The 20,952-nt window shown below is 39.4% G+C and overlaps 1 protein-coding gene across 1 annotated transcript; it reads right to left on the bottom strand.

Moving 5' to 3' along the window:
* Positions 1-1,246: 1,246 nt before the first annotated feature.
* AMACR (alpha-methylacyl-CoA racemase) lies at positions 1,247-20,529 on the bottom strand. The gene is made up of 5 exons (XM_058823805.1): positions 20,271-20,529; positions 17,514-17,657; positions 14,847-15,007; positions 10,063-10,249; positions 1,247-2,049 (listed from the first exon to the last, which is right to left on the bottom strand). Exons 1-5 carry the CDS (start codon positions 20,527-20,529, stop codon positions 1,640-1,642), a joined length of 1,161 nt encoding a protein of 386 aa, XP_058679788.1. The 3' UTR covers positions 1,247-1,639.
* Positions 20,530-20,952: the final 423 nt, after the last annotated feature.

The raw sequence follows: 20,952 nt of genomic DNA, 5'->3' as shown, positions 1-20,952 counted from the left end.
AAGAGGATTTCAAGGCACTTCATAAGGATGAGTAAGTGAACCTATCCATTGCCTTGGAGCCTTAGAGGCAGATACAACACTTGGCAGGAATCTGTCAAGCAGCAACTGATGAGTACTTTTTTGTATGTGATGTGTACTGCCCTCAAAAGAACTGATTTCTTGGTTTCTGAAAACAGAGAGTATCAGAATTACTTATAAGAGTTTTTAAACAGTCTTTCTTGCCTTGAAAGAAACCTGTATTGACCTTACTCAAACTGTACCTTTCAGGTTAGCCACCTGAGGGAGGCAGCTGATCCAACCCATCCTGAAGAAACACAAGGTTTTAAATTGACATCAGTAATTCGGGTTTCAGAACTTATCCATGATGGACATAACATCTGACAATGCTGATTTTTCTCCAACGCAATCAGATATATCTGGGACTAAGAAACTTGTCAAGTCCTGTGGCAACTGTGTATAATGTTCAGTAGCTTACACTAGACTATGAGCTGGAAACCCCAGGTGTTTTTGCTGATGGTTTAGACAACTTGCCAGGACCTACTAGATAATTCTTGCTTCCAGACTGGTTTATGTAGTAGAATGTAAAAGGTTTTCTTATGGTAATAATGTTGACATTTTTGCCACAACACATTAAAATGGGCTAAAGTATAGCTCAGCTTTGGAAGCCTTTGTAACCAACAAACCAAACTTCAAAATTATCTAAATATCCAACCCTTCATGTTATAACTCCTCACACCTTGGACAATACTGTAATAATGCCATATAATTAATTCTTTTTAAAAGCATATTTTCTTTTGTCTTGAAAGAGATGGTTTCAAATGAAAGTTTAAGTTTGAAGGAAATGAAAACCAAATAACCATTGTTTAAAACCTGCACAGCAAAGTTGCCTACCATTTTTCCATAAGGAGAGGAAAGGATTATTAGTTGGCAGATATTTTAAAAACAAAAAAGTTTGATTCTGAATTTAGTTTCTAGCCAAGGTGATAGTCCGAATGAAATGCATAGTAAGGAGACTGCATTGAGAAAATGTAGTCAGGCTGTTAAACAGATCAACTTTGAGATAATAGCTCTGCAGCAGCACATGAAAGAATAGCATTAATTAGACCATAGTTTCAGCATGATAAAACATTATTTTAATTAATTAATTCATTAATATGAAAAATATTAATTCATATGAAACATAAATTAATATGAAAATAGATGAAAAAATCCCTTCTAATTAATGAATAAACAACACAATCACTAATTTAAGAAGAATATAACTATATTTTATTAAAATAATTGCTTTCAAGTAATTACAACATGTATTACAAATCAATGGTGTAACCAAGAATTAAAATAATCAAACCAAAGGTTACAGTATTTAAACAACATTCTGAGAGTTTACAGGTGCTCAACAAGTAAACTGTGTAGATCTTCAGAACACAACTATAGTATCATTCTAGACAACAGATCATCCAGGTACACAAGTACACAAGTCTCACTGTTTTCAAATTAAATTTAAAATGTCAACAATTTTAAACATATAAATTACTTAAAATCAATATTATGCCAACATTTACTTGTCATATAGTTCAATTTTAAAGCACAAAAGCTTACAGTATCAGCCTGAAATTTATCTCATATGCATAGTCAGAGATTATAAACTAGCTTTTAGGTCCTTGATTTCTATTGTTTTATCAGAACGAAGTTTAGCAATCTCTTCCTTAGTAAACCCATATTCTAGAAGTATGTCTTCTGTGTGCTCTCCTACAAAAGGATCTCTTTTACATGATGGAACAGCAGGAGTCCTAGACAGAACAGGAGCAGGTCTAGGACTTATCTCTCCCGGATCATTTTTGATAAAAGAACTTCTTTCTTTGTTATGCTGATGTGAGGCAGCATCCTCGAAGGATAGAACAGGGGTCACACAGGCATCAGTGCTATCGAATATGCTGCACCACTCAGCCTGTGTCTTCTGTGCAAATATGGATGCAAATTTTTTCTTCATTTCAGGCCAGTGGGAGAAACTCAACTGAGCAGGGAGTTCATCTAAATTTAGCCCAAGACCTGAAAGGAGAAAAGTAAAGTTTAACTATAGTACAGCTTAGATAATTCACTAAGTGCTTCTCACAACTAAGTGTATTCCTCAAGAAGACAAGATTTTGCAGGCAATACTACAGTCACTTTGAACTTTATTTGGGTATCTGTGCAGGGCAAGGAGCAGAATAATAAAATGTTCTATGATACTTGCAATTAGACTAAACTGCATCAGCTACAGCCTTTTAAGTACATACCTATAACAAGCACTCATTTGTATGAACACTTCACAGAAGCAGCAGCTGTCTCGAGGTAATAATGTCCTGAGAAAAGCTTGATAGCAGGATCATATTCTCTACCTGGCATTAGCAACACAGAAATCTGCTGAATGGATCCTGTACTATTGGGACACACATGACAGATGATAGACTTTGGACCTGGTTACTGCAAGAGTGATCTGCTTCTTCACTCCACTGTCCAAAGAGGCTCCAGCAGCGTCTCCTCCTCGCTCTGCTCCAGCTCACTCCCCAGGTTCCACTTCCCTCAGCCCTTCCACTCACCAGCTGCTCAATAACCCTGCTTTCCATCTCAGCTGCAAGGACCACCCAGGTAAGCACTAAGCACATCCCTTCTGAGACACCAGGGCAAAGCATGGGCACACAGGCCTTGTAATGACAATTTCCTAAACCAGGCAAGTCCCAGGTCTATCCCTGAACTAAGCATTCCTTCTCACTGGGGAGCTTACAGCTCTTCTGTGCTGCCAGCTTCCAATACCTCTTTCTGTTCTCATGGATTCTGCTCTCTGAAGTCTCTGCCCTTTCATTCTGCTACTTCAAGGAGATGCAAGAATTTTTATCACTTATTTTAGAGATTATCTCAAAAAGGAGGTAAAACACAAGAAAGAGAAAAGGCAATTGAACTACAGTTTCAAATCGAGGCAATTTCAAATGGAAGCTAGTTTCAAATGGAGGTATAAGCAGAATATATGATACTGAATAGAAATCAGAAGTGACATACTGAAGGCTGTTCTAACAGTCACATTTTGAAATCCAGGAGCATGAACACAGCAGGAAAAATTCAGAAAAAGCAGGGATACAAAAGAAGATAATTTGAGAAATTCAAAAGATGAGAAAACAACTATTATCATAATGCTTCAAAGTAACAAAAAAAATTAGCTTCTTAGAAAACAGCAGTTCCCTATAAAAGGCAAAGGAAATATATAGCTTGGGTAATAGAGGGCTGTTTGCAGGCAGAATTTATGCAGACCTCCTCTTGCCTTTAGTTGTAGATAGGCAGAAAATACCTTAAATATCTTGTCTTTCTACAGCTTTCTTACCACTGAGTGAGGTAGATATATTGCTGCTTAAACATATAAAAAAGGGAGATAGTTCCTTTACTTCTGCTCAGTAAGTTCTTTCTCTCCATTCATAAACTGTACAATACACTTGGGGCCCACAGTGCCCCCCCCCAGTTTAACACAGTATTTAAGAATGTCACTGTTGATCACAAGATTACTAAACATAGTTTTGAAAATTAATACATGCTTTGAAATTGCACTTTGGTACTTCAAAGGAAAACACACAGAAATTGCCAGTCTCCAGACTCAGAAACACAGCCTTGCAGTTGTTCACTCTCACAAGAAATTCATCACAGTCAAAGACAAAATGAGTATTCTCACATCTTATTAGAAAGAGCTATGGATATCAGGATAAATGATACTACAAATGATCAGTCCTCATGGTTTTATCAAGCCCTTAATGCCCTTATCAAGCACCTTAAATCACTGAACTTACACTCTTGTGTCCATAACCATTCATGTAATCCTAAAAATGAGATCAGCTGAAGGTAACTCACACTGGTTGAACATCATGATCACATAAAAGCTAGCAGTATGTTCAAAATTAATTTTACTATTGATTTTCAAAGTCTTCTACTAGAGATCTACAGCGCAGTATAGTTTACTTATGAACTATAAGGTGAGGCAAATTTACCTTCCACAAAAGGAAATACTCACTACCTGACCTGTCTCAAAGCATGAAATCTTGTCAAGTGGAAACTTTGTTTCACAGTACTCATTTTCTTATTAAGTTGGTTTGGTTTCTAGCAGCCAGTCCAACATGAGCAGTGCTCTACCATTATCCCATTACACAATTATTTTTGATGATTGTGGCAGATGGGAAGTTGGCTGAGCCTCACTGCACATTCTCTGGCAAACTGGAACAATATGCAGAACCTGGAATTTAATATTACATGCTCATTTTCTGCTTACCACTGAAGACTTCAGCTTTAAACAGGATGAACTGAGAGCATTTAGGCACTACAGCTCCTCATTTTCCAGCTTGTGCTCACCATTTGTGGTGCAGATGAGCAGAATCAGAGCAGGAGTGACTGACTCAACAAGGAAACTATTGCATGGCACATAATTGTCTGGGATACCACAGAAGCACAGACTTCACTCAGTGTAATCAAAAGCAAAGTCTCTTCTACACAGAACATCTTATAAAGCAATCATGACTTAGTTCCAAGTCTTTTTGTTTAAATTTTCATCTAGGAGTTTTTGTATGGAAAAGCCTAATCAACCTACTTTAGCACACCTTGAAATTATTTTTGAAAACTGAAAAATTGTCTCCCTATAATAATGTAGCTTTAAATCTCCTTCAAATGCTATAGTTTATTGACATATATCCCCACATCGTTTATTGATGGAGCAAACTGAAATCTCTATTTCTACAGAACTTCTTAAAAAACTCTAGTAAAATCAGGCACTGATTTCAAGAGAAAGAAACCAGCAAAATTCATTAGATCAATCAGTGAAGTTGGTTTGGTATGTCAGAAATTGAAACAGTTTTTTTTATATTATTTCAGTCATATATTTTAAAAGCAGAGTTTTGTTCAGGATTTTCTTGGTTTAACTTGCTAATTTTCTTTTCAAAAATGTATGGTCATAGCAGAGTCATTCTGAAATTATGTTGTCATAATATGACTGAATAAAATCATCTAGCATGGGAAACCTTAATTTTGGCCTAAATAACAGCTGCAAGGTGAAGGCCATTGCTCTTTTTCTTGCTAAATAAAATTTGTTCTCAGTGTGAGAGGGAATTGAATTTCAGAATATCCCACATTTCAGAAGAAAGCAATGGATTTTCATTAAACTTACTATGTAAAGTTTTTTCTCTGATCAAGGTTTCTAAAACTTCAGAATTTTTTAGGAAGTGACAGTTGATCAGGCCCACAGTACTACCAGGCCTCACTGCAAATGCATCCATAGCTGTACTCCAAGCTGACATACTCAATTACCACAACTGCAAATGTTTTGATGCAGCAGAGACTGGCCCTCTACAGAATTTGCACAATGTTTAAGGCTTATCATAATAAATAAATTAAAACAGAACATAACTTTATGTATAACTGAGTCTAAAACATAATGAGGAAAGTGTTTGCCCATGTTGAATGTCTCAATAACAATGTGATATTGCACTCAGTATACCAGCAGATTTTTAATACAGTACACAATACTTAACAATCACAAAATGGAGAGTCCTGTGGAAATCCTTGATAATTATATAAACAATGTTTTTCAATGGCTTCTTAATTTTTTCCTAATATTTTTTTAAACAGAAGTAATACAAATAGGAGTACTGAAAAGTAGTATGAAAGGGGTACTATAGAGTAGGAACTGAAGATCAGTACTTCAGTGACTGTCAGTGCTTTCCACACCAATGTAAGTGGACACTAAGCTCACCTTGTGTAACTGATTTCACACCATATAACTCAGAATCAAACCTTTACTCCCACCTGCTCCACAGTATTTACTGTGTTCTTCACGGCCCTTGTAGCCTGGCTGCAGCAGACTAAGCATCTACTGCTGAAAAACAGAACAAACCTGCAGAAGCAATTCACAGGCCAGTTGAAAGACATGCTGTCTCTTTCTGTTGAAAGATTAAGGCTTAACATTAGTAGCAAATGTTTCTGCTATCAGATTTTTCAACAGATGCCAAGGCATTTTAGCTATTTATTGTCTGATTTTTTCAGTAATAAAATTAATACCAGTGAAAGGACTACAGCTTGTCTGTTAATAGCAAATATTCAATAGTGAGCTCAAAATACTTTTTCACTTCATCTGTTTTACATAGCTTCAGTTTTTCATAAAGCCTTTTGAAATTTATTTGAAATTTATTTAATTAATAAATTTCTGGCAATTTCTGGCAATTGCCCCTGCTGAGCACAATCTACAAAGCCAACAATACTCTCAAACTAATATGCTCTATTTTCTTAAATTTAGTTTCCCTCTGCAGCCTCCTTTAGAACTTTCCTCACCATGTCATTAATTGCACTTGGGTCCAGCACTGGGTTCCTGCAGGAACTCTGCAGGGAAACACTGAACCAAAACCAAAAGGAAATCAGTTCTGCTTTGGCTAAGCAGAATTCTGTGAGCAGAGACAAATTGTTCAGACATCACACTCCTTTCTCAATTCTGCAGTCTTCAAATCTCCAGCTGACATCTGCAACACCCATATGCTTGTACTCTCATTCCATGGGAGTAGCAAAACTAATCTACCCTCTGAATATGGACAGAGAGACATCAAGTGGTTTTTGAATATATTTTATCTGGAACAGCACCAAACTGCTCACCAGCAGAAGTGACCAGAAATATGGAGAAAAGCTATGAAACGAAACTATGGAAATTGCAACTGGACCATACCATTAAACCCACTTCAAAGCTGGAGTTAATGCCTGGAACAGATGACAGCCTAAGTCAAAGATCCTCAGATTTGTGAAAAGGCAATACAATTCTCACAAGCACTTTTCCCTATAATATTCAAAGACTTAAATTCTGAATTTAATTTCTGCAATAGGTATCCCAGAAAGGAAATAATCCCTAAGCCACAAGAAGGTTCTGCTGCTCTAATTTAGTGAACTATTGCTTCAGAAAGATTTAAATCATAAGTACTGAAAGGAATAATATTTCCTATGTGAAAATCTGAACAGATCACAATATGCACCTCAAACAAAAAAACAAAAAGACCAGCTGCTTTAAATTAAATATTGTGAGAAAATCTTGATTTTGGTAATTTACTTTAAACAACACACTTTTACAAAATAAACAAAGGAAACTCAATGAGTGTAAACAAGCAAAGATAGGGATACAATTAATGGCAAAAAGCAAAATTTCCTCAAAGACTGCAGCATATATGTTGGATTTTTTTAAATATGGCAGAAACAGACTGAAACACATGCAACAATGACTGCAGTTGTTGTCTACTTACAAGTGGATACACACTAGTTCTTTCCTGCTGGAATAACTATTTTTGGAACCTCAGCTGTTCAAATCAAGCAACTTCTCTGCACTGTAAACATAAGGAGTACTTTCAAACATGAAAATGAAGTTGTCCAGTGTGGGTGCCCCAACATAAGCAGAATTCACAGTTGCTCTAAGTTCTAAATTTCTGAGAAACAACTACAAGAAAACCAGAATTTTAGCACTTTCTTCAGTAAAGAGTCATCTAAAGAAGACAGAGACCATCAGTGACATTGTATCACCTGGCCACTGGTTTCATCCATCACAGGCTTATCTTTAGATAACCTGGCTGAAAGGGAAAAGCCCAAGTTTGCCCCATAACAATGATCAATAAAAGATAGCAGGACTGTCCAGAAAAAGTTGACAAAGAGTCACAAACAGAACCACATTGCAGAATTTTGGTGCTTTTTGGACAAGTACAGATTCTATCCCAGTCCTGTAGCTTAACTGTGATTCAACATAGTCTCCAAAGAACAAAATACTGCAGGCCATGAATACTGCAGGCCAGTGTTTGATCACTTAAGCCAAACATATAGGTATTTGAGTATACAGCCTTATTTTTTTCTCATATGCTTTGTACTTAATACAAGCACTTTCCCTGAAGATATTTATTGGAATTCCAAATTACCTAACTCCAAGGGCAAGGGCTTGCATTTTATTTTGATATAGTTTTATATTTACTTTTGTTCTTCAACTTTCTTTTTCAAGGTCAAGTTGCTTACAAATTGAGTTCACAAACAAGTTATTCTCAGGACTCTTAGAGACAAAAAAGCATCATCCTCTTCAGCCAAGAAAGTGGCATTTCCAGATTTGACATTTGATCAGTCCAACATAATGCTGGACATGTCCCTGAGTCACTCCAGAAGCCTTCCTCATGTATTTCACGTAGCAGCATATCCCAATTTACATATTCCACACAACTGCATGGACTTTTTTAAGCTACAAGAGAAGCAGCCATTCACAGCTACAGCTGCACAAGAACCTGGGGAGCACCACAGGCTGCAAGAGACAAAGCCAAAGAATAAAGAACAAGCTCTCTTTGGGATCCTGCTCACCAGGATCCCAAAATCCCAAACCCCACCTTACAACCCCATAACACAAGAAATACAAGAGCTGCAGATGAGAACAACTGCTTGCCCTCAACTGCCCAATGCACACCCTGTCCCTGAGCAGTGACCACCCACCAACCTCCCTTCCAGTTTTATTTCTGAGCATCATGTCCTGTGGTACAGAATGTCCCTCTGGTCAGCTGGGGTCAGTTGTGCTGGCTGTGATCCTTTCCCATTTCTTGGGCAGCCCCAGCCCTCTCACTGGTGCAGTGGGATAAGGAGGAGAAAAGTCCTCAGTGCTGTGCAAGAGCAGCTCACCAGTCTCTGAAACACTCCTGTGTAATGGCACTGCTTCCAGCACAAACCCAAATCACAGACCCCTGCTAGCTACTGTGAAGAAATTCAGTGCTATCCCAAGGCAAAACCAGTACAAATTGTAGCATGGATACAATTCAAGAAATGCTAAAATTCAAGGAAAAATCAGGGGGAAAGAGACTGGGCAAGAATAAGGAACTACTCCCCTGGCAGGCTCACTGACTGGCCACATGAGCCACGCATCGAGTAATGTGGTTCACAAAACGCCGGGTGCGCCCACTTTAGGAATCCTTTGCTGACACTCCTTGAACTCATTAACCAAAACTAAAACTAAATTGAGAACTTCTTATAGCCTTCATATTTTGTGCAAAGAAAGAATAAATACTAAATTCTTTCAAGATTTTTTTATATTTTCATAAATTCTGTATGGAAAGCATGGCAATCTACCAGAGAACCACAACAGAAAAAAAATTTAATTAAATAACCATTAAGAAGCTAAGAGTCCATGGGATAAAAGGGTTGAAGCACAAAACAAGTTCAAAAGTAAAGATGCACCTGAACATTTGTTTTAATTTCATACAGTTAAACATTTTGCATAACCCATTCTAATTTCTTGAAAAGATAAATCATGATTTATGGTGATATTTAGAGAGCCTTAGTCAAATACAAATATTATATCCACAACTAGACACTAAAAGCAGTCTGAAATTGTGTGGAGAAAATTAATTATTTAAGCAGAATTTGCTTCCACAGTAATTTTTTCTGTCAAGAAATACTAAAACTACTTACTGTGAACATTCCTTTCTGAAACAATTTAAATAGGTTTTATTTGTAATTACAGTACAAATAATAGATATTTTTTGAAATTATATTTGCAATTGCAAAGAATAAGGTCTTTTTAAAGTATAAGAATCATTTAAACTAAGTGATTTGCAGAAAAAGTTTTTAGTGCATCACCATTACAATAAGTCCAAAAGAAGACTTGCAATTTAAGTGTAGTTCCTGGGGGTGAAAAGGAAATAAATTAATGGCTAGAAAGACAATTAACTGTTACACAACTACCCAACTAGCTTCAGGAAGTGTTTGGCTTTTACAAAGAAATCACATTTCCCATTTCTTAGGAAGAAGCTTTTTACTGAAAGAGTGACAAAGTTCTGGAATGGTCTGCCTGGGGAGGTGGTGGAGCCATCACCCCTGGGTGTGTTTAAAAAAAAGTCTGGATGTGGCGCTCAGTGCCAAGGATAGCTGAGGCGCAGGGCATGGGCTGGACTCGATGATCTGGAAGGTCTGTGAACCATGCATCATGAATCAAAACCAACTGTGAAAGAATTCTCTTAATCATGCTTTGCTGTTATAAAACAATTGCTCCAACTTACTCACCTTTTATTAACTGGTTATAAAATTTAGGCTCAATGGCACCAACAGCCATGTATTTTCCATCAGAGGTCCTGTAAGTTTCATAAAAAGGTGCACCGCTATCTAGCAGGTTTTCACCTCGAGGCTGGTCCCAAAGTCCCAAATTTTGTGTCTTCCACAGGAAAGAACTTAGGTATGATACTCCTTCTACCTTGAAGATTTAGAGAAAAAAAAAAGCTCCAGTAAATTAGCTGGCATGTTACCTAAATTCTGTATAAAACAAAGCAACAAAAAGCTATTACCAGTTCTGTCTTTTGCTAAGATTTTTAATGACAGAACCTCTGGTAAGGTTCTGTCATTAACCATTTCTTAAAATTTTCAATTACTGTTTACACTGCTTATGTGAAATCATCTAGAATTAGAGAATAAGAAAGAACATAAATGTAGTCAGGCAGCTTCAGATGGACAACACACCTTCAATGCACAAAGCTTCTTCATTTAGCAAGTTTAGAGAATGAGTGAGTAATTTCAAGTGAGGGAAAAGCTTCTTGCCTCTATACAACATTAAGCATCAGACAGCTATCACACCTTCTAAACCTCTTGAAACAAGGTATCTGTACAATCCCATAAATACCAAATTTTTATCTCCTATAAATACACTGATTATAGGAAGACTGCTATTTTTAGCAGAAAATTTGAAGGAAGTAAAATAAAATCTTCAACACTAAGTTAAAACAAAAACTATTCCCCCACTGTCATCACTGGCAGCTACACACACAGAGCAACAAAATCTCTACATAGACAAGACTTTGATGAATACAGTGCTAGAAAACATGATTAATCCCATTCCAAATTGCTCCTCAAATTTTTGTCTTTGTGCAGTACACCTAGATGAAAATTCAGTTTGTTCAGCTTTTTAATAATTACCAAGAGTGTACAAAAGTCTTTAAAAATAAATCACATACTACAGTTTTGCTCATCAGCACAAATAATTTTCTTTCAAATGTATTGAAATTACTGTAAGCAAAGATAAGCCAGCTAATAGTGTATGGCCAGAAACACACCAGCAGAACAGATTAAAACCTGAGCTGTATTATTCAGAGTATCACTTGATTCATGCATTTTCAGCTGCATGAAACTAACCTAACACTGTCTATAGAGAAAAGCACAGATACTGTGCCAAAAAAAAGGCTACTAAATTTTCATGCAGGCTACTAAATTTACTATTAGTTTATACCTTTCTATGCAAAAATTTAAAACATGCAAATTGCTGAAGCATGCAGTCAAGAGGGCTTCTTCATTTAATGTGTGTTACTTGGGCTCTGCTTCAAGCACAGGAATACTTCTATCCTCATTGCCACATGTTAAAGTTAATTAAAGTACTTTCATATGAGAAAATACTGCATACCTTCATCTACATGTCTGCAAAATTATTGCAAGGATGTTAAAATAAAGTTTGTTTTACTAATGACCTGATCTTGCACTGCTCATATTAACAAAAAATAATATTACACAAAAAGCACTGAAAGTAAGGATAATAAAAGATGGGGAAAACATTAGAATAAGCTCTAACTGAAAATTAGATTTTGGTGCTGACAAAACTCTTAGTCAGCAGCTGTACAATACCTATGTGCTACTTACCCAGGAAACACTTAAAACAGCACATCTGGTTTTGACTGGTACAGGGAGTTCAGAAATACCCTTGTCTGGGCAACTGGACAGTTAGGTTCTGCCTGAGGCCCACCACAATTCAGAGACAAGTAAAAAAAGTGTCTTAACATCTGCACCAGACCTCCAAAGGCATGTAAAAATAACATCACACACTCACTAATGTGGTCACTTTCTTTTACAACATGAAAAGGGTAACATGGAGAGACTCCACTTAAGTCTAATTGCAGAATGATTATAATAACAGTTATGTGTTTCATGTTTCCCTCACGTTAGAGAACATCTGCAGTCTCTGAAGCAGGCACAAGAATCCAGAGGCATCACCCTAATGGGTGACCTGTCTGCTCCGCAAGCCTTCTGTTCTTTCCACAGACTGAAAACAGCTCAAACAAAAGTGGGAATGAATCCATACCAAGCTAAACTATCCTCGTGACTGATGCAGGCTTCTAGGATGTGGGAGTATTGGTTTTGAGTACCTCCAGGCTGAGAAAAACCTGGAACCTCAAGTCTTCTGTTGCATTGCTAAATGCTCCTGCCACGAGACTCTTATGCAAGCTATTGCTACCAGCATGCCTTCCTGTGGCTGTCTTTTCACAAAGAGTGAGTTATGCTCAGTCAGATGCCCACCACCAGCAGAAGGCTCTGTGGCTGAAACTCTAGTGAACCCCAGCTGTGGGCCTGACTCACATGCCTCTGTTCCAGTGTGGTGCAGGAATGCAGAGGTACAATTCTGCCTACTGTGTCACATCGCAGTGTTCACTCCACACGGCAACTATTTGGCTTCCTGTAAGACAGCCATGATCCCTACAGGGTCAATGAGAAGGGACAGCAACCAGCAGGAATCAGCTCAGGCCAGGCACAATTCTTCTGAGACAGACAGATGAAATGCTGAACCCAGGGTCTACTTTTTGCACATTTTCTACTACAGAAAATTCTACCATGTGTCTGAGTCTTTAACATATTCAGATTACCTAAACTGTACAAGATCTTAAGTAAAGGGTCTCTTAAAGAAAAAACAGTCTTAAAACAAAACAGCTGAAATGGCATAGTGTTGTGATTTTTAAAACAATTCCTTCCACAAAAAAAATAACTTAGGTGTAAAACCAGGCTCATCCACCAGTCAATTTACTGCAGTCGTTACTGCTGATGATGCATGGATAATTTTTATCAACGATGTCACTGAAAGTCTATTCAAGAAATGGGGAATATGACCAAATATCAGGTAAAGTACATTCTGTGGTACTGGACAATATTCTGTCCATGTCACAGGTCACCAGGCACATCAGCAGGGAACTGTAAATTCCACAATTCTAATGAGACAAGAAAAAACTGGAAGAGACTATCTTAAGGGCTTAAGGGCTTAAAAAAGCCCCACAATACATTCCACTCCAAATGAGCTACAAATTTCATTAGAACATTAGCAGACTTAACTGATTTCTCTTCTAACAAATTCCTTTAATTCTCTGAATTATGATAAGGAAACTTTGATAATACTACAAACTACAAGATATATATTTTTCAGTATTTGAAGGCTTGTCACAATTCTCCACAGTTTTTCTTTCACAAATACACAGTCTCCTTCAATTCTTCTTTTAGATCATGTTTCTAGAGTCATAATTCTTGTTGTGCTACTTGGGCTCCCTCAAATTAGCAACTTTGAAAGATGATGGTCAGCGTCTGAAACATTGTTTTGCTGAGACTTCATAAACATTGACTAGGTTAGAATAATTGCTTCAGAAACTTTGCTGGCTCTATTTCCTGTTTAAACATCCTAATATATCCTAAATGTGTGTGTTTTGTAACAGCATGATATTGTTGACTCATGTTCAGCTTGTGACTACTACGAACCCCCAGGATTGTACTTTAGCCAATTGTTCTCTCACTGTTACTGCATTTGTGCAGCAAATTGTTTCTGCCTACAAAGGACCACAGAGCAGCAATGTCTGTGAATGGCAGCCAGTTCTTTCAGGTCACTGCTCCAATCTGAAAAGGTCATTTTCAATTCTAACCCAAGTCCAGCACACTTGCAGTCCTTCACATACGTGTATCATCTGTAAATTTACTAAACACAGTCGCTCATCCATCAATCAGCTTATTGACAAAAACAAAAGGAAAAAAGTCCCAACAAACATCTATAGAACTCCATTTGTTAAGTTTTTCATTTTGGCAATCAGCTACTAAAAACTTTTGTTGCAGTAAAAACATTAGTCCTGTTTTGCACTGCTCCCATAAAATTTTGATCTAGACCACAATGCCATGGACTGCTTCTGAAAACATCTTGTGAATTTGTAAAAAACTTACCGAAATCAAGAAATCCAACATCTCTTGCTGCTCTACTCTCTTCAAGACCCCTTCAACAAGAGGATTTGTTTCAATTAATGTAATTTTTTTTTCAATTTATATTTAAGGCCAAACCTCAGTCTTCACTAAGGTAGTATGCCTCAAACGGAGGTCAAATTTTAATTGCAACAATCTTTAAAAAGAAAAATGAAGAACAAGAGAGGAACAACAACTGTAGATAACATAAGTTCCAAAAATTAATGTAAATAGTTATTTTTCCTCTGTGTTTAAGTGGGTGGCCTTCAGTGGAAAAATATTCATTAAGCTAATTTAGCCTTTCATTTATTTTACAGCACATTCACAAAGTGTCTGAAGTTGACTTCTTGGCAATGATCCACAGGCAGTGTAACTATCCCAGGGAACAGTGTTTCTAAATAAGATATGACCTGTCACAAATTCATAAGAAGATGTATCTTGAAGAAAGCTAATGCGATTTTACTCCAAGAGTACTGCAATTTTTGCTGTTATGCAGTAAGCCAGTTGTTTACTATACACCCTATCTCCATACACCACACTTACTCTTCAAATACATAGTGCTAATACTTTGTGAAGTAGGCAGACAGGCAAAAGCAGGGAGAGGGGAAGAGGCTGAAGTATGTGCTCCGTGACATAAGGATGTTATGGCAGCAGTGATACATGAGAATTGCTTGCATGTGAAGGAACAGCCATCTTAGGAGATCCCTCACTTTCCCTTTCCCAACTTCTCAATTCTAAACCTTACAATCTCCTCCCTTTCCCAGATTTAGAGTAGGAGAACACCCAAGCAAGCCTAAGAAACCCCAAGTTCCTTGAGAACTTACCATACTTGCATCAATGACCTGCCCTTTGCCAGATTTGGCACGTTCAAAGAGGGCTATAAGAATGCCCAGTGCACACATGACACCTCCACCAGCAAAATCAGCCAGAAGGTTTACAGGTGGAAAAGGATTTTCATTCTTTCTACCCAGCTTTGACAGCACACCTGACAAAAGAGAAAACAAAGCAAGGATAAGCATAAAATTATTATAAACATTCATTTCTACAAGTAAAAGTTTCATTCTTTTCAAACCATGCTAATAAATAAGGCATAAAGCAATCTTCTAATGTTTCCTGTTTCTGCTTGGCTGACTCTTTAATTCACAGAAGAGTGAAAATATATGAAATCACAATAGTGAAGATGTAATTAATTAAAGAGATTAACAAAACTCTCACAGCTAAACGTTGATATTTTGACTTAGGAGGGACAAAATTTTAGTTTAAATAAAATTTTATAAAAATCCAACCCTGCATGCAGTAATTCTATATTAGTACTTTGTACATGCATTGGATCTCACCCATCAAGAGGCACTATGAATGTCTCAAAGCCACTTTGATAAAGTGTTCTTCTTTGAATATTTTAAAACAAAAATGCAGATGTATAGTCTTATGTGCTCATAAAAAAGGAACTAATAATCATAACAAAGGATGTCACACTGACAACGGTTCTTCAGTCCTATCCTCTCTCTCCAACTACGTCTGGGAAAAAAAAGGTTGCACATAGGAACAGGTGACTAACTCAGGAAGGTTATCTCTGATTGCATGCAATGTAAACACAGGGAACCTATGTTTATGCCAGCAATTATGCAAAAACAAATGGAATTAGAGCAAAGGCTAAGCCAGTTTACTTCAGTCAGAGCTTTGAATTTGTTAGCATTTCTCTGCCACCCTGAGCAACCTCTATACTGTAACCTTACTCTTTATAGTTCCCACACAGCAATTCCCTTTGGGCAAGCAAGAAACTGCAGTGTGATCACCCGTCTCCTGTGTCTGCGGCCTGAGACTTGCACAATACATGGTCAGAAATTCCTGAGAATTGCATGGTTCTGATGGACTGTTTAATTAACAAATAGTCTAATGCACTTCCTATGGGCAACAGAGAGCACAGTATAGTAATTTCCAAATCCTGTAGTGCAGGAATAAAACCCCTGCTGCTGCCTAAAACCTTCCTTTTAATAGTTTAAAAAGTTGTCACAGGCACCAGAAAATTAATATACCGACTTCTTTAGAGTTCCTAACACAAAATATTTTTCTACTTAAAGGAAGACAAAGCTTACTAGAAAAATACTCAAAATATGAGATCTCATTTTTGAGGAATGACACCTCTCAAACACCTTGCTCTATTTCTTTTTAATAGGCAGAAAAACTTGATCTGTGAAATTTCAAGCAAAATTATTTTACGTAGCTATCACAAACCAAAAGACTACTGATTAAATCAGCTCCAGAGCTAAAAATCACTCTATTTGTAAACCAGAAAGTAGTACAAACTAAGGTAGGGATGGACCATGCTGTTTCTGTACCAAGTCTTTCCCTGCACTAATAGACACAAATACCCTAATTCTTTGAAATCATCTTAACATGAAGTCAAAGTGTTTCAAATGAGACATCTTTTCTTTAATCTTTTCTACTCTCCAACAATTTTCCATGAAGGAAGACTGAATCCATTTCTAAAGAAATTTAATTCCACATCATTATGACTCCTCATAGTAGCAGATACCAGATCACCACGTTGGCATTGCCTCTGCTCCGTCCCTTTCCTGGGGCTACAAGAACTACTTTATCCAGTGGGAAGCCCAGAACTTTTGGGCCACTTTCCTCCTTCACAGGCATCAGTGACAGAAAGCAGCATGAAGAGCAGGAGGTAGGGCCATGCATGGATGGGCAGCGCCGGAGGTGTGTACTTTGTTTCTGTTTGCTACTGCGTACTTGTAAAGCCATACCACTTAAAACCAGCATAATATCCACAACACCTTAATAAAATGTAGCATTTCCACTTTATTTGAAGCCTACTTCCTTTCAGTTGGGATCAGTGGAGACATATTTACAAGCAAAAAAGCACAAGATCTCAATTGTCTTGTGCTGCCTAGTTTTTCTACGCTCAAAAAAATCTGCTCACAAGCACATAAAATAATCTGCAGCCCTTTCAGGATTATAAGTAAACAGAGTTTCTAGGAGAGGGGTGCTGAAGAAAATATTCAGTCCTCTTCAGACAAACAGGCGGATACTTTATTCAGATAGAATAGCACCAAGGAAGGAAAATAATGTACAGCCTGGGAAGACATGCTGATCCAGCCTGTAACAGTTGGCTGCTGCAGGAAAACATGTCCAGTACATGCTTCCTCCTTTGGTGTGCTGACTGTTGGTTGGATCCCTCATTGAATGCTTCACCGTAACAACCCGGCAGAGACACCCTCATTTCTTCTGACCGGTTTCTGACTTGTGAGGAAGTTTACAGAGGGGCTAGGCAAGTGCCAGAGCTGACTGAAAGCATCAAGGAAAAGCACAGAGAAAGGAAAGCCCCATTTCAATGAGAGCGACAGTGACACTTCAGATCAGCTGTTTTATCACACTGCACATCAGATAAATTTTGAGCTACCTGCTTTCATCAAGTTCTTGAGTCTTGATCAAAGGGAGGAAAGATGCTTTATTTAACAGGAAATTTTACAGCCTACCTGATAAAGCCATGTAATTGATGTCATGACCCGCAGACTTGGCATATTTTCCTGTCTGGCCAAAACCAGTAAGTCTAGCATAGATGAGTCTGGGATTCTCCTGTAGAAGGACCTCTGGGCCAAGCCCAAGTCTTTCCATGACACCTTCAAAAGACATAAGCAAGGAATTCAAACTCACATTTAATATTACACAAAACATAATGGCTCAAAGTTAGATTATGCAACAGCAGAACTCAACTGCACTTTTTGAAGTAGCACATTCTACTTCAGTGTCCATGTTACAACACGAACATTATCAATTACCAACATACTGCATAAATTTTTAATATAAACCAAGCAGAAATTAGGCTTTAGGGGATCTTTTTTTCAGCTTTTATTCCTGTTTTACCACTGGACGAGAAAGCCACCCAAATCCCTTGAATATTCATCTGCACTTTTCTGCAATATACCTTCCTCACCATTTCTCAGTAGCTCTTGTTCCTGTGTGTTTTAACTCACTGATGTGACTGGACCATGCCACTATTCCACAGATGATCTGTAGGAACCACACACCAGTAAACGTGTTCTTTTTTATTGCAGGGAATAAAGAATTTTTAGAATCAGTGGTATATAAGCTGAATCAGCATGGATTTACAGAAATCAAAGCTAAAATTTTAATCTTGCAGTGGTTTTAAGAGAAGGAATTTGAATTGCAAATGTGAATTGTACTTTCTTACTGGTTCAGTGCAGTTTGGTCAGACTTTTACCAATAGTCTATAATGGCACTGCAAGGCCACACATTTCAGAATTGAAGGGATAACATAATTTCAATTCCTGCTCCACCCCAGAATCTATTATTCCAGCTTGTTTCACAAAATTAATCTACATTTTTACTACATCACCAATTTCATACAGATCCATTTCTACTGCACTAACTACTGGGCAGCTGCAAGTGATTACTCCCAAGAGGAAAGCAGTGAAATTTGGCAAAATGCATGATTTTCAAGCACACGAATGGAAACAGGGTGACAAATAACCCCTCTGTTGTCACAAAGTCATTGCTGCAAAGTTACACATGCCTTGCAAGAAACTGTTCTGCAGCTCGGGCCCCCAGCTTCTGTTTTCCAGCTGTCTCATGATGGGCCACAGATTTATGTAGTTCACTTACAGGCCCTTACAACCTACTATCTATTTACAAAATTGCCTGTACCTCCAGCCGAGGTAAAAACCCATCAAAGTGCCCATAAAAACAAAGAAAACAAAATTTCATTAACAAAAAACCCAGGAGACTAGCTACAAGGAAAAAGTGGAATTTAACTTCCGTTTTCTTTTTGCTCAGCTTGTGTAAACGAACAAGGTAAGGTAAGGTAAGAATAAACCCATTTTCTGAAGAAAAATAATTACTTGTGACACACGATCTGTCCACGATGTATGATGTCTAAACAACAGTATCCTATTTCTAAACTGTCTGTAAAATCTCCAAAACATTTCAGCTAGCTCCTCAATGAAGCATGATTACAGAATGGTTTGGGTTGGAAGGGACCTGTAAAAGTCACTTACTCCAAGCCTCTGTTGGGAGCAAAGACATCTTCAACTAGATTTGTGTACACAGAGCCCTGTCCAACCTGACCTTAATGGCATTTTTTCTAACAGAACAGCACCCTCAAGGAGCACGCAGGGATACTGACATAACCATCAGGTGAGTGCCTGTGTATGGTTTATAAATGGAGGAAACATGGAGGGAACATGAGACATCTATTGATCTTAAAATGGCATCAATTTTGCTACTGAAAATCAGATGTTATGCACGCCTATATGTGGTAAATTAGGAAATATGCACACTATAATTAAAAAATGAACTGAAAGTTCTCTTTAAAAAATTCGTTTTGAAAAATTATGTAATTGATTATTTGAAGATTTTGTCTTACTTTTAACCTAATGTTAAAAATGTAAAGTACTTGCAAAAACACAAGGAAGTTTTTCAAAAAGTAGATTTGAGACTGGCAGGAAGTGATAAGTTTGTAGAGCACAACTTTCTAAAATTAAACATGATGTTTAAAGATGAAGACTGTAGTTCATAACCTGGATTTGATCCTGAATCAGAGTAACCCTGTATAACATAATCACACTACTCTATTTAACACACACAACTCTTATATTCCTCTCCCTGGGATTTGTGCTTTGTACATGTGTACCCATAATGTCAGATCTCCTGTCTTCAGAGGAACTCTGAAGATCAAACTCTGACCGGCACAGCAACAATGGAGTTGCACTTTAGCAACAGGCCTGCATATCACACAGGATGGTGCCCCCAGCTCGGTGTGACCCCTCGGCTCGGACACCCTCCTGTTCGCCTAGGATTCGCAGCTCGGTGTAACCCCCCGGCTCAGACACCCTTCTGCTCATTCAGGGCTCCAGGCCCGGTGTGACCCTTCGGCGCGGACACCCTCCGGCTCCTCCAGAGCCCGGCCGGGAGCACGGCCCTGTCTGACGGCTCTCGGCGGTTCCTCCTTGTGGTTTCACATGGCGGCTGCACTGCGCAAATCCCCCACACAGCAGGCGGCCCTAGCGCCTCCAGAGCTGCTCCCTGCCCGCTTCCCATTCAGAATCGCAGAGGCCACAGACAAACGGGAGCCCCTCAGCGACTGACCGGAGCCCCTCACCACGGGACCCGCAGCCCCCTAGCTCCAACCTCCCGCTCGCCTCCCACAGCCCGGCCCGGGCTGCCGCGGCCGCAGCGCCGCCCCAGCGCGGTTCCCGGCGGCCGGGGCCCCTCACCGTGGCGGAAGGGCTCGATGAGCACGTCCGCCCCGCCGCACAGTCGCCTCAGCACCGCGGCGCCCTGCGGCTGCTTCAGGTCTAGCGCCAAGGAGCGCTTCCCGCGGGCCTGCACGTCTCCGTGCGCTGAGGCCGCGGCGGACTGGGACAGGCGGTCGACTCGCACCACCTGCGCCCCAAAGTCGGCGAGGATCATCCCGCAGAGCGGCGCGGGCGCCAGCCCGGCGAGCTCCAGCACCCGCACCCCGCTCAGCGCCATCGTCACGGCCTCCTCGGCCGCTGTCGAGCGCCCATACACCGATCGCGGAGGCGGCCCGGGGCCCGCCCCGCCCGCTCCCGCGCGGCCCCGGGGCCGGGGCGGGCTCCTGCCCCCCCTCGCTCGGAGGCACCGGTCCCACTTCTCCAGGTGTTTCTTCACCCCGAGCCCTGATCGCCCGCGGGCGGCTCCACTGCCCGCCGCGCCGGCTCGCGGTGAGGAGGCGTAGGCGTTCTCTTGCAGCGGGATCGGCACGCAGCTGCTCTTGGGGGAATCTCCCTGTCCGACCATGCAGGAGCCAGCCCCCCTGGCCGTCAGACCCGCACCACCGGAGCTGGGACCGAGGCCCTTGGCAGCCGCGCAGCCCCCCACACTCACACTGGCTCTCCGGTAGAAGAGGCCCAGACGAGCAAATCCTTCAAATAA

This window comes from Ammospiza caudacuta, chromosome Z (assembly GCF_027887145.1).
Source record: "Ammospiza caudacuta isolate bAmmCau1 chromosome Z, bAmmCau1.pri, whole genome shotgun sequence".
In the NCBI taxonomy this organism is placed as follows: Eukaryota; Metazoa; Chordata; class Aves; order Passeriformes; family Passerellidae; genus Ammospiza; species Ammospiza caudacuta.
This window is presented reverse-complemented; position numbering and strand designations above follow the sequence as displayed.